General features: G+C 34.8%; 1 protein-coding gene across 1 annotated transcript in view; it reads right to left on the bottom strand.

Annotated features, from left to right (window-relative positions):
• The window catches only part of MDGA2 (MAM domain containing glycosylphosphatidylinositol anchor 2), an 826,450-nt gene that overhangs the window by 218,837 nt on the left and 592,697 nt on the right, over positions 1-14,916 (bottom strand). Inside the window, exon 7 of the mRNA XM_087824881.1 lies at positions 1,539-1,868. Within this exon, the coding sequence (XP_087681007.1) occupies positions 1,539-1,868 (330 nt within the window). The remainder of the gene's footprint in view (positions 1-1,538; positions 1,869-14,916) is intronic.

The raw sequence follows: 14,916 nt of genomic DNA, 5'->3' as shown, positions 1-14,916 counted from the left end.
CAGACAAGTCTGGTTAGATAGGAGCTAGGTTTGTGTCACTGGTTCTGAAAAAGTAATATAACAAGGCAAACAACCAATCATGCAAAACAATGCTTATAATTAAGTGTAGATCAACTCTGGAAAACTGACCCTCGTAAACAAGGACAATGATCTTGGATCTTACAAAATGATTCTTACTCTTATAGGAAATATCATATGTATGATGTCACTAGGACATTGATATAGGCAATTAATGGATATTGGTTGATTTAATGAATACATACAAATGATGACTGGATGAACATATCAACAGCTTTCCACTAGATATCCTAAATTGAGTCTCTCCTAGTGCTAGCACCAATTTTGAAATATAGGTTAGATTTAAAAAATAGTTGTTGTTGTTTATCTAGAAAAGGAAATCTGTCCAAAAAAATATCTTCCATCACCCTGACTACCTTTTACATTAATTGTGGCTGATAAAAATAGAATATCCCTTAGAAATAATGCAGAATGGTGAAAAGTAAGAGCATTTGGTCAGCCTGAAGTATGAACATATATTCCTCAAGGAGTAAAAGTTAATCTAGTGTGCACTGCAATTTGGAATTACCAGAAGACAAAAAATTCACAGGCCAATCTGTTAACATACAAGAGTTGCAAAGCTTCCAGACTGGAAAAGAAAAGTTGACTATTTAAATTTCCTCAAAAGAGAGTTTGCCTGCTAACTATATTTATGCTCTGTTTTCAACACATATTATTCACCCTAAGAGTATATAAAAATCTTAAATTCAATCTGATCACAGGCTGGCAAAACAAACAAAGCTACTTTGGAGTTCTCCAGATTCATACTGATTGCAGTTCATGGAATCACAGGGCTCTAAAACATCCTAAGAGTTAATGTGTCCTCCCATATGAAAAGCTCTTTATTTTCCTCATGTACAGTTGTACATTTAATTGAGAGAAAATTGATAACATGTTTTCATTTTCAACACCAAAAAGAGGAAATTTCACTCCAGTATATTTTTATATTTAACCATTCTCACTGTGAAGAGACTCTGCCTTTAACATCTTTATCATTGGTTTTGTTGGTGGAAAATACATTTTTTAAATATCCTGTATTTGAATACTCTTAAATTTTCTCTCAATATTTTCTTCTTAAGACTCAATAGTTTCTGTTAGTTTAATATTTATGAAAATTGCCTAACTCTTTAGATATTTCTTGTTTAATTTTATTAATATAATTTTGGAGTTTAAAAAGGTTTCTAGTTAATAAAATAAAACAAAGGCTTCTACTTAACCTAGAAGTCTACATCCATAAAAGTCACCTCTATTAATTTTATTTGCTCTATTTCTGTAAAACTTCATGTAAATCTAAATCAAAATAGAACTAACAATGCCTCATAACATGACATTTATTGGGCATTCAGAAGGTTAGAATGTGGTTTCAGGAAACTTTTAAAGAATAATAATGTTCTTAGGTTGACTGAAATCTATTTCATCTGCTAAACACCCAAGGAAATTATTCTCAACATGAATATCTTTTGTATAATAAATATGCTTACCTGTGCTGCTGGATATATTAACGTCAATACTGATATCAGATATTCCTCCTCCCTTCAGAGATGCTACACATGTGTATGTCCCAAAATCCGTGAATTTTAAATCAATGATGTCCAAGTTTGTTGTTCCCGGAGACACATCTGGATCAGTCTGTGTAATAACCATTCGCTCAGAGCTTCTTAATGGACGACCATTTTTAAACCAACTAAATGTTAACTCCTCAGAAGGAACAGCTTCTACTTGGCAAGATATTTTCACCTCACGCCCAATCTGGATGTTGTCATCTTTGTGATAAGGATCTGGTGTGATCCAAAATCTTCCCTTTTTTAATGCTAAAACATAAAAATTCCATAAGTAGTTAGTGTTACTTTCACAATGTTAAGGATTTAATTCACTCTAGGTAATCATTTTTGCCCTGAAATAAAGTAATACAAAATAAAATAAAATGTATATATGTTTCTTGATTATTTCTAAGTACTGTGCATATCAATAAACCTCATTGAGGCAATCTAAAAGTAATCTAAAGACCTAAGTCACTTAGAGTCTCTAAACACTGATTTTTATCAATTGGATAATATTTTCCAGTGATATAAAAATGCTTTAAATCTATACATGATACATAAACATTGTTGCTATTGAATTTTGAACAAACTATAAGCTGTTTATATAAAGTCATTATAAATTAAAGTTAAAAATAATAAAATAATAAGCCCAACTCCTTACTTATGTCATCCCTCAATTATGGCACTTCTTAAACAACTCAAATATTGCACGAATGTAATATTCAAGAAAATTCTTCTGAGGTTGAGTCTACATGCTCACCAAAACTAGTTTTGTAAGAATTGAGTCAATTCACATCATGAGGCATTTTAATATATTGAAATAACCTGAGTTAAAAGAGAAATAGTTTCCAAAACATTGCTGTCACTTCTGTCCTCTACAATATATAGATGTTTCTTGTTGAAACTGTTTATGGAGCTCTCTCATGCATATGACCAAAAGAGCCTCTTGGCAGGTGGCTTGGAAGCCTGCAGTGTTTGTATCTGAAGAGCAGTGCTTATGGGGCTAACTTCAGTGCTGCCTTCACAGCCTGGGTCAGTAGTGATGACTACCAGTGGCTGCTGGCAGAGCATCTATTAGTTTCCAAAGGGGTCCAGGTCTGAACTTTGAATTATGTTAGGGACTCAGTATAGAATAGAGTTTGCTCCTTTTAATGGCAGAGATTCTTTTGTGCACACACTTTTCTCTTTTCCAGCATCCTACCCATTTCCCTCTCCCTCAACATCATATTTATACGATGATATAAGGCATTTGCAGTGAGACATTATTATGAGAATAAAAATTGTTCATTCACTTTTACCACTAAAATATATAATGACACTGGCAAAAAATGATGTGAATTTAGAGAACCTGCTGACACTGGAAGCCTTCGAATTACATTTTGGGTAACCTTTTCTCACTTTGACCTCATTTTCCTCAATTAGTCCAGTAAAGGCCTGGACACACCATGGAAATCTATAAAACTATGAAAGCATGCACTGGATATTAACATGTTTCTCAAATCTTAAAAAATTTTGCTTTTAACTTTATTTACTCTAGAGCCCCAAATATTTTTTTTTTCCTGCTTTCTTGTTTGCATCTCAGTGAGGGAGAATAAACAAACATCAGAAACAAAGTTTATTTATCTCTTTTTATTCAAGGAATATTTATAGGGATTTGTAGGGCTGCTATTTAGGATTAAAAACTAGACAAGACCCTTATTACAAGACTCTTATCATATGACCCTCACATATTGCAAGTTGTGTACTCATATATTATAGTCCAATTTATCAGCCTAAACTTATGACATGAGTATGACATACTCTTGAAATCAGTATGTCAAGAAGAAGCACAGACTGCATAGATTTAAAATGTTTTATAAGTTTGATTAAGTCTGACTCTCAGAAAAGAATCCTCCAAAATATTTTTTAGAAAATGTACAAAGCTTTAATCTTAATGAAAACACCAAAAGACAAATATTTAAGTGGCATCTTATATTGTTTGTTTCCACAATAAAATGCAATTTATGAACCTTAGTTGTTCTTAAGCATACCTTTATCAGTACAAAACTCTAGGATAAAATTAGGAGAAATTATAGCATTATATTACCTACAGTCATATATTTATATTTTAATAGGCACTAATATGACATAGTAGAAGGGGAAATACGCTAAAAATATCTATCTGGCTACTATATTTGGTAAATCATATTTTGCATATATAATTCAAATGTAATTGAAGTTCTATAGCACATAGAATATCATTTTATTTTTTCTAAAATTGACTTTAGAAAGGAAGGGGGGGAGAGAGAGGAAAACATCGATGTGAGAGAGAAACATTGCTCAATCACGTCCTGCAAGTGCACCAACCAGGGACCCAACCCAAAACCTGGGCATGTGCCCTGATCAGGAATCAAAGCCACCACCTTTTGGTGTAGGGATGATGCTCCAACCAACTGAGCCACCTTGTCAGGACAGAATATCTTTTTCTTTTATAAACAGATCTAAAAACAGTATTTCAAGGAGCATTTAACTTGGTTAGCATTATAACATTTGAATGAGGGTTTCCTTTAATTTGGTAAGAATTTTTCTTATCCTGTTTCTATAGAGAAGTTATAGACCTAAATAAAAATTTTAAACAAACAATTCACTATTTTTAAAGTTTAAAAATACATGTATATTAATTTAACAATAGCTTCATATGTGGGTACATTTAAAATACATTTAATTACAAAGTTATGTGTTGGTTGCCATGTACCTACACAACAAAAATCCCTGATGTTTCAGTCAGTGGTTAACACTGATTTACTAGGCAATTATGTTTTCTAGCTGTTTTCTGCTAGTGACATATTAAAGTGATACTGATATTGAGGACCCTGCAAACTCATCAGACAAATTAGGCTTACACTATTAAACAATTCAAAGGCACTGACAAAAAACATAAAATTAATATCTATATTTTGTGTTATGGAGTATTTTATTCATTAAAAAAACTTTGAAAATTCAAAGTAAAAATATTAAAAATTACAAATCTAATAGTCAATTAGTAAATAAGATTAAATATGACATATAATGGTATATTTTATAGAAAACAGCATTATCAAGTGACCTATTAAAAATAAACTCATTTGTTGATTTCAGTGTCAGAAAATTTTACAATTTGGCCAAAGTCAATCATACTAGCCTTTCAAATGACAGATTCTAAAACATAAGAGGGACAAATGAGTCCTGCAAAAGAGCTCAAGTCAAGGAATCTCAGAATAAAGAGCATGGATTATTTGACTGAAGAAGCATCTCTTCTAGTTTGCTTCATTTTAACCCATAACAAAATACCTGGTTTTGCATACAGAACAGAAACGTTCTAAGAAAAAAAAAAAAAAAATGTGTGTGTGTGTGTGTGTGTAGCCAACTATAGTAACGGAGAACAGTTAAATTTCTTTGATTTTCTAATTTACTTTGGCTGCTCAGAAAACTAAGAGTATAGCTCTGTAAACTAAGCACAGGTACATTAAGAACTTGAAACCTAATACTAGTTTTTCATTTCTATGTGGTCCAATATGGGCAATCTAATTTTTATGGGTCAAGAGCACCAATTACAAAAATAGGAGGTGATAGTATTAGGCTCCCTCTGAGACCAATTGTGAGAAATAGCTTATTAGCAGTAGTGTAGAGCTTTGAAAATATAAAGTGTTTAATATAGTTAATCAACTGGGAAGCAGGTTCCTTCATTTATAATTAAACACTCTCCTTTTCAGTGAACAATTTATAGTAGTTCATGCAATGTTAATTTAAAGTCATTTCCTGCTACCAGTTAAGATTTCAAATGCTTAAAATCAATCTGCGATTAGTACCAGAGTATAGCAGAGGTCCAATAACAAGACTATAGAACTAAAGAAATTCTACGGTAAAAGAGAGGAGAAATCCCTTTCCCCAAATGCAATTTCTTAGTCTGAATAATGAAAATCCCCTAACACCAGCCTGAGAGAACATTAGATTTAGCTTAATGTATCATAAATTGTGATAGATGTACCTTAAAAGGCACTTGTTTAGGCTGGCAATGCATGTCAATAATTGGCATCACACTGAGCCTCTGTTCTGGATAATCAGTTTAGAAAACATTGCAATATAACCCATAGCCCCCATTTTTTCATAACGAGAAACCGAATGCAAACTTGACCCACATTCACTTTTGACAGGTTACTCTGGAGGACATTCTAAACTGCACTCACTGAAGTCCCCCTACTTTGAAGTTTAGAAAGGTGCTGTGCGAGAAGAATGAAACCTGTATAGAAAAGTAAGGCCACTGCAAAGATCCAGGTAGGGCTTGCTGCTGACTTACCCTAGAGATAAAAGTGGAATTTTGCCTGTAAATGTCTACAATTTGGACGAAAACTTCCATTATTTAAAATTAGATTACCTCTTCAGTGTATGCCTGCAGGAGAGACCGTTAGCTCTGGAGAAGTCTAGGCTTGTGGCTTCCAGGAATACAAACTCAGTGCAGATAAAGCAAAGAGGAGACTGAGATTGTATGTTGCCTGTAGCTATAGACTTAAAAGTATAAAAGGCACTAATTGTCAAATGCTCCATATAACACGTATTAGTCCCACAATAAAATAAAAAGTTGTAGATAGAACAAAAAAGACATTAAAAATGTCCTAAATTTTAATGTGAAAGCATCTCTTTGGAGATCAGGAATATAAGGTGTCAGCTTTTGAACCTCTGGCAAGAACCTGTTTCAGAAAGATGAGACCCAGAGTGAACACTGACTGCCATTCCAAGTAGATAGATTAGTTAAAAATCTCCAAATATGCCACTTCTTACAATGTCAGTAAGATTCTTGTCAACATAAAAAAAACGGCAAAATGTTGCTGAGAGAAATAGATCTAGAAATCACTAATAGTGCAAGCAGATAAATAAGAATTGATTTTCTATTTATTTGTTCTCTGTTAAATATAATAAAAATATTTGAGTGAAAGTATTGCTAGTTCCATTGGGTGCCAATTGAATAAACAGTTGGAAATACATTACTTCAGTAAAGCAACTTCAGAGATAGTAAAGGATAATAATAAATGGTCCTGTTATAATTAGATGCCTGTCTTTCTCCTCAAAGGAAATGTGAACTCATGGGGAGTGGAGCCATGACTTAATCTTCTTTATTGTCCCCAAATCAAATCCTGAACTCAGTTCCTTGTTATAGTTGGTATTCAATAGTTTTGGTCAAATTTAATTAAATTTGACATTTCAAAGCTTTAACTCCATGGATTCCAGTTGATCCCATTCAGCCTGATATGTCCACGTTAACTCTGTTTTTATTTGGTTTGGTTGTCATATGTTCTGAGATCCATGGTAGGAAATAACATGGAGAACAAATATATTTGATGTCTTCTAGGATTCAGGGGTTTTATTTTGGGAGCAGTAATACTTGATGATGAAGTATTAAATTAGGGATATATGTGAAGGACAGGATTATGTGCAGAAAAAATCTCAGGAGACCTCATTCCATCACATCCACTGACTAGGTGTTATGTGTCCTTGTCATATGATGTGTTGGGGACATCAGCTCTCAAACATGTCCTATAATTGTCACGCAGTCCTGCTTTGTAAAGGAGGCTGAATTTCATGCAGAAGGGCCTGTGTATACATACGCTTTGCAGCTGAGTTGATAATCATCTCTAAGGAAACATGGAAGCAGGAAGAAAACATATCTAAGGATAGTTATCTTAAACAGTATTTGCCAAAGTCTACTTCAGAAAAAGGTTAATAGTGTCATGTTTAAAGAAAGCAGACCAAAGAATATTTGGGAAGACCCCATGTAAGTAAAAGTTTGCTTTTCTGCAGAACTTCTCAGAGTTTTGAACATGCTAACACGCACACTGCAATGCTCCAAGAGGGACTGATAGTACTTAACACAAAACCTTTACTTGGGGAACACATTTAGGGACTACTGTCTCACAGAATAAAGTAAGATAATCTATCATTTGATGAGAATCATTGAAAATACTCTAACACTGAATTCAGTGTTTGATGTTTTAGGCATTTCTATGTGAGTATCACAAAACTATTGACAAAATACAATTCTTCAATGGAAATAAAATTTATGATTCAAAACTAAACAGGGGAAGCATTTTGATATTCAAGTTAAATGCACCTGAGAACACACTGAATTTATACAACATTTCAGAGCCATCTAATAAACTATCTGCACTAAGGACAGTGTGTCTTTTCCTTTCCCAACCAACCAGCATTTTGTAAAATTTAATTTATCAGTTTGTTCTAACCTTAGAAATGTACATTTTGAAATATGCAAATAGCTCCTATAAGAAACACGCCACATTTGCAATTATTGATAGAGGCTAGTAAGACAATCTAACTTAGTTGCTAAGGAAATAAAAGTAATATTTATTTCTTCTAGAAGATGGATAGTAGTAGAGATGTTTATATATATATATAAAGAGTATATATATATATATATATAAAGAGTATATATATATATATATATAAGAGTATATATATATATATATATATATACTCTTAGGTATCTTCTACTCACTTCATTTTATCTAACAACTCCAATTGCCAATCTATAGTCTGAATGAAAGTTTGTTAATAATTCAAGAACAAAACAAAAAAAATCATTATGCCCATTTCTTAAAACTAGTTTAAAATAGTGCCCCTGATAATATGAATGCATAACTAGATGCTGAAAAGAAGTCGGGGTATCAACTAATCATGACGTATCAAGGCTTTATTTATTTTGTGAATTTACTCAAAACAAATTACTGCAATTAATCATTCAAAGAGTTTAAGCAAGCTATGGTTGAATTTAATTGTCTTGAATATCCTTGCTCAATAGAATAACCACAGATAAGTATTTTGGGTTGAAATTAAAGTAAGAAAGGATGTTTTACATGGGAACAAATTTTGTTTTTTGGGTAAGCCCTTCCTTGAAGAAGGAGAAAAGAGTAGACTAAAATAATAATATTATCATCATTATCATTTTGCCATTATTATCACTTCAGCCCTATCTTAAATAAGGAGAAAATAACACTGTTCATAAATTATTTAAGAATCTATATAATGTCATAAATAAAAACAAGCATTTTCATAATGTGGGTAATATGTAAATGGTATTTGACACAGTATAATGTCTTAGCACCAATTATTTAAATAGAAGAATATTAATCAATACAACTTACTGGCCCTATGATATTAAAATTAGTAGGCATTTTAAGCTCACCTTTTCTGTCAAATTTAATAATACCATTCAACATGAGAAATGAGAACGTGTCCAGGGTAAATTATATTTTTTATTAGTTTTTAAAGACCTAGGAGTAGAAATAGCTATAACATGACCTATAGCTTAGATAGGCCTGTGTTAAATATAGTTCTTTTGATGTTTTTTTGAAAATAGTACATCCTTAATAATTATGGAATTGATCATGTAGCAGTGAAAATAATGAGACTAACTGAAACTAAAAATCCTTCTTTACCTTTCTTGTCTTCCTTATTTTCTGTCTCAAAAGCTGTGGCCCTTCTCCTTTCCAAAATGATCTTGCCAACCTGTCAGGCTCTCTCACTGTATCCTGCTGCTCTACATTCTTCTGGTTATCCACTTTCTTTTATTTCTTTTTGTTAATGTAAAAAAAAATTCCACTGATTTTTAGAGAGAGTGGGAGGGAGGGAGAGGAAGAGGGAGAGAGAAAGAGACATCCATTCTAGGGAGACACATAGATTGGCTGCCCAGATGGAACTTGCAACCCAGGTATGTGCCCTTGGCCAGGAATCTAACTCATGACCATTCAGTGCGAGGGCCAGTGCTCTAGCCACTGACACACCAGCCAGGGCTTATCCACTTTCTTTTGAAATTTAAATATTTTTTCTTCCAAATCCTACTTATTCTCAGAGTAGAAAATTGTTTCGGTCACATCTAAACTTAGAATATTTTTCTTAACTCAGTCCTTCAAACTATTTGTACCATATATCTCTAAAAAAAATAGTGAAACACCAGTTGCCTCCCCTGTTGTATCATGAACTCACTCACTTGGATAATTTACACACTGGTTTTTCATTGGTGCTATTCTTGCATTGAAGTCTCAAAGGTTAGCACTGACCTCTTAACCAATGAACACAATGATATTCCCAGTTTTTCTCCATTTTTACATCACTTAACATTTTGCACTTCATACCACTTTACATTATTGATTCTCTCCTTTTTCTTGAAAACCTCTTTTCTACTGATTTCTATGACTGTTAAAATATGAAATAATATTTGAAAGGTCAATGTTCGGTGGTGCTTGGGTAGGCTAAATGGCCATCTTAGATGGGTGAATACAGAAAAAATATATATTAAAAGGGGATGGAGATATCCAAAGGGAAGGGCTGCACAACACTGAACCAAAGGGTATTGGGTCTATGATGGCAGCAAAAATATACTTGGGACAGTGAAACAAGAAAGAGCATAGAAGCAACAGGAGAACCTAGGCTGGGCTGCTTTGGCTCACTGAGGAGTCAGAGAGAGAGAAGGGGGCCTTGGAGACAGGTTCAGGAGTTTAGTCCAGAAGGAGCTTCCCCTGCCTATTGCTCCCCTGGTTGCAAGTCTTGTAGGGTCCCCTTGGAGGGATGGAGATGGCACTGGAGTGCTTCCCTGGTGGGGAACATGCACTGTGTACTTTGTCCTGAGCTTATTTATGTCTTTCTTGCAGGCTGGAATCTGAAGGGAGGTCTCAGGGGAGTGTCTCAGTAGAATATTCATCAGCTTTCCAGGTGTGCCTTTTAGGGTCCTGGTCTCCACTGATTGGTTGGTGCCAGGGGGTCATTAGTCAATGTAGCTGGTCCTGAGGCAGCCATGGTCATCACTTGTCTGGTTTTGCTGCTGGCCTGGAGCTGAAATACAACTGAGGCCTAGATGTTATCTTTAGGGAATAATGCTCAGGGGGTCTAAACCTCGTCACCAGTGATATGCTAGGAGAGGACAGATTATCCTGGGGACAAAGTTCTTGTTTTCCCAGTTTCACCCCTTGCTAGGTATCTGGGGCTTCCTGCCATGGTGAGTCTCTGTACCCTAGTGTCTGTATTTGGGTTTCTGTACCTGGCCCATCTAACAATATTTAAGAAAATAAATAAATCACTTGATTTTGCTCATTTGCATCTCATTGTCATGACATCTTGTCTAGTTCTCTAGTTCATTTGGATTCTATCATTCAAAAGTTGCAAAGCCAGTATGTTGAAAATAAAATAATTTTTATAAATAGCTTTGCTATAATTGCAGACTATGAGGTTTTTCCCTAATCTTCTATCTTTCATTTTCCTGCTGTGGATGAAAAGAGGCCACATACTAAACCTAAAAAACTCAGGGAAGGCCTGCATGGAGGCCTTGCAAACTCAGAGACCTAAAGTAACCACAAAGGATGGTTTGAAATTAATTTATTTTATGCTAATATCAGTTTATGGTGGGTAATCATATCCTAAGGCAGTATTTTTCCCTAAGGAAGGTTAATCTTCATCTTAACTAAACCTGTCCAGTTGTCTTTTTGCATCTAGGATCACATATCTGATTAACATGCCTTTGTACAAACAAAGTAATTCCCCTTTTTTCCAGATCCCTGGAAGCACAGAGTTGAGACCACAAATCCCCTCATTATCACAGTTATGTTAATTGTTGACTGTTAACTATCCTGGACCCACCTAAGTAAAAGAAAAGTGTCTATCATTTTACTTTTTATCTAACCCCAGAGTCCCCCCCCCCCTTTGCTTTCTCCCACCTCCCTGATCTATCACCAATGAATTTCCTGTAACCCCCTTAGGTCTCCTCCTTTGATTGTAATGTATAAAACAAAGTGCAAAACTGCCATTCTCAGAGCACTCTCTCAATCCATTGAGCTTCTGCTTCCCATCATTTGTCAACAGTTTGGCTCAAATAAACTCACAAAAATTCTTCACAGGTTTGAATTTTTCTTACATTGACATTGCCTATGTTTGGGGAAATGAGAGCTTTGCTTATTTGTTTTTGTTTGTTTTGTTTCTTGAAACACAAAACACTGTGACCAGATCCATGCACATTTCAATATAAATTAAAATAATGTTAAAATCACTTAAATATATATGCTTTTCATTTTAACATTTAAGAGCAAAGGGAATAACCTAGATATATTGAATTACCACATAAAAAATATCTGTATTCAATAAGAATTTATATAAATTATCCTGACTATCTTATCCTACCTTGTGAGAAGCTAAAGTGTCAATACCATTAAGACCAATTAAACATTCCCCTTATCATGACTCAGTGTTAGACAAGTGTCTTCCTAACTCTATGCCCCTGGCCTCCCTTTTCTGATAGCACTTACTTTTATTTATTCTTTTTTTTTTTTTTTTTAAATGTTTTTACTGATTTCAGAGAGAAGAAGGAAGAGAGAGAGATAGAAACATCAATGATGAGAGAGGGTCATTGATCAGCTGCCTCCTGCAAGCCCCCTGCTAGGGATCAAGCCTGCAACCCGGTCATGTGCCCTGACCAGGAATCGAACCACAACCTCCTGGTTCATAGGTCAATGCTCAACCATTGAGCCATGCTGGCTGAGCTGATAGCATTAACTTTTAAAAAACTTGGAATTGTAAATGCTTTCTCTGTCCCTTTGAGATGTAAATCTCCTGAAGCAAACCAGAGTATCTTGGGAAATGTCCTTCCTATGAACCTGAGAGCCATCCCTTTAGAAAGTATTGTGATAGGCATCCATCTTCCCCCAACTCTATAAGAGCATAAGAGTCTAACTTTGAAAAGTGAAAAGACCGCTTAGCAAGTACAGTTGGCTATATCACATTGACCAACCTCCCCCTAAACATTTTCCAGTACTTTTCTATTACCTCACCCTGCATTTAAAAATCCTCTTGCCATTTGATTCAGCAGAGTTGCATTTAATCTCTCTGTTGGATTGCAATAGTCTTGACCCCTATTACAAGTCTTGAATAGAGTCTTCCTTACTGTTTTGTAACATGTCTGGTGCAATTTGCCTTCTGCATCATTGTAATAGGTGAATGTAGCATCAGTCTAGGAGATTCATTGCTATAGTTTCAAACACCAAAGAAAATAATGCTTATGGTTACTGCACACAAGACACACACACACACACACATAATCATATACTGCTCAAAGATGAACTGTCATGAGTACAAGTGTATTTGTGTTTACAAGGTTAATTTAATATATTTATAAATTTTAGAAATACGAATTATAGTTTTTCCAATTTATAAAGCTATGCTTCCTCCAAAATGTGAAGCCCTATTTAATCTTTAATGCCCTAGAGGTCTAGAGTTTCTGTTAACAGAATACAGGACAAGATCAGAAATTGTGGGTTACCCAACCACCTACAGGACAGCTAAAATGAGGTGTGAAAAGACTGACTCTAAAATGAAATAACTTGAATATGTTATAAAAAGAAATGTAATATTTCAGTTTATAAAAGTAAATCTTACCTTGCTCCATGAATCTTTAAAGCAGATTTTAGAAATACAAATTACAGTTTTTCCAATTTTTTAAATAAGAAAATTGTGGCAAATAAGCAAATAAGATATGGTCAAAGTAATGTGGGTACAGAAAAATTTTTACATCCTGTACAATTAATTGGTAGTCAGGCCATAAATTGACTGATTTTTATAGAAAGAAAGGCAAAAAGAGAACTAATTTCATATGTCACAGTATCTGTGAGTTAAAAATATTCCAACTCCTCAAACAAACAAAACACAAAATAACTATTCCTGGTTCAGAGATCTAAGTGGAATTTATCTTCTGAGCTTGCATAAATGAGACACACAATGAACGGATTTTTAGCCACATCCCTATGGTGATCATAACAATGTAATTCACAATGCTGGTTGCCAATCTGTCCCACAAAGTGAGTTAATTACAGCAATTTTATATAGGAACCAAAGGAGTATGGTCCAAGTGCACAGGTGTTCATGCTCAATTCAAAGATAAATCCAAAGACAGTGCCTTAGTAAGTATTTAGCAGGGGAAAAAACAAGTGTATTATATTCTCATAGAGTATAATGAGAATGAGCCAGGGAGGTTGTCATTGGTGGCCCTGGTGGTCCTGGGGTGTGCTATATGAGTTCAGGGTTAAATGGAAATATATACTTTAAGCGTTAACTGACATAAAAGTAAGAATCATATATTCTTAGAAAGGAGAAAAGCCTAAGCAGAACCCAAACTCTATAAAAAGGTGGAGAGAGAAATATCTGTTGACAGAAATAATGTAGGGAAGTCTACAAGTACCAACACCCAGTGCAAATACTACTCTAAAAAGTGAAAAATTCTGAGTAACTTAAGAAAAAAATGGTTCCACAATATATCTCATGTCAAATCAACTGATAGCATTGCTTAGAGAGTTGTTGGATATAAGCCAGTTCAGTGTTAGGACACATTTGCCAGAAACGGTGACTTTTGTTTTGGAAGAGCTGATCTGAACTCATTCTTAAAGGAAATGATTGGATGATAAGGCCAGTAATAGATATAGATCCAGAGACATGGAAGCATGGAACAGCATGATGAACCTTAAAGGGAAGGGGGGAGGGGGAGTGAGAAGAACTTGACCAAAGAACTTATATGCATATATGCATAACCCAGGGACACAGACAATAGTGGGATAAAGGCCTGGGGGAGGGTGGGAGCCAGGTGGAGGGGGTCAATGGGGGGGAAAAAATGAAGACATCTGCAATACTTTTAATAATAAAGATAAATTTACCAAAAAAATTTTAAAAAGAAATTAAAACTACATCATTTATAGTTTAGAGCAGTAGTTTTCAAAGAGTGAACCCTGGACCACCACCAACAGCATAACCTGGAAACCTGTGAAAAATGCAAGTTCTTGGTTCGACCTCACACTAAATCTACAATTCTATTTTTTTTTTCTCCTCACCCAAGCATATTTTCCCATTGTTTTTAAGAGAGAGTGTAAGGGGGAGAGAGAGAGAGAGAGAAAAACATCAATGTGAAAGTGACACATCAATTGGTTGTCTCCTGCACACGCAGACTCGGGCAGGGGATCCAGCCTGCAACAGACTTATGTGCCCTTGGCAGGAATGGAAACTGGGACCCTTCAATCTGAGAGCCAATGCTCTCACCACTGAGCCAAACCAGCTAGGGCTTAATCTACAATTTTGGGGGTAGGTTCCACTCATCTGCATTTAAACAAGTCCACTGGGGAATTTTGATGTATTCTCAAGTTTGAAAACCACTGTCTTAGAAAATGGTTATACATCCAACCTCTAGAAAACAGAGCTAAAAGGACTGAGGCTGACCATTCTCTCATCCAGAAGGGTTATTACTTTATTAAAGAAAATGCTG

Source organism: Miniopterus natalensis, chromosome 1 (genome assembly GCF_054644295.1).
Source record: "Miniopterus natalensis isolate mMinNat1 chromosome 1, mMinNat1.hap1, whole genome shotgun sequence".
Lineage (NCBI taxonomy): Eukaryota > Metazoa > Chordata > Mammalia > Chiroptera > Miniopteridae > Miniopterus > Miniopterus natalensis.
Note: the sequence above shows the minus strand (reverse complement) of the source record. Positions and strands in the feature narration are given on the sequence as shown.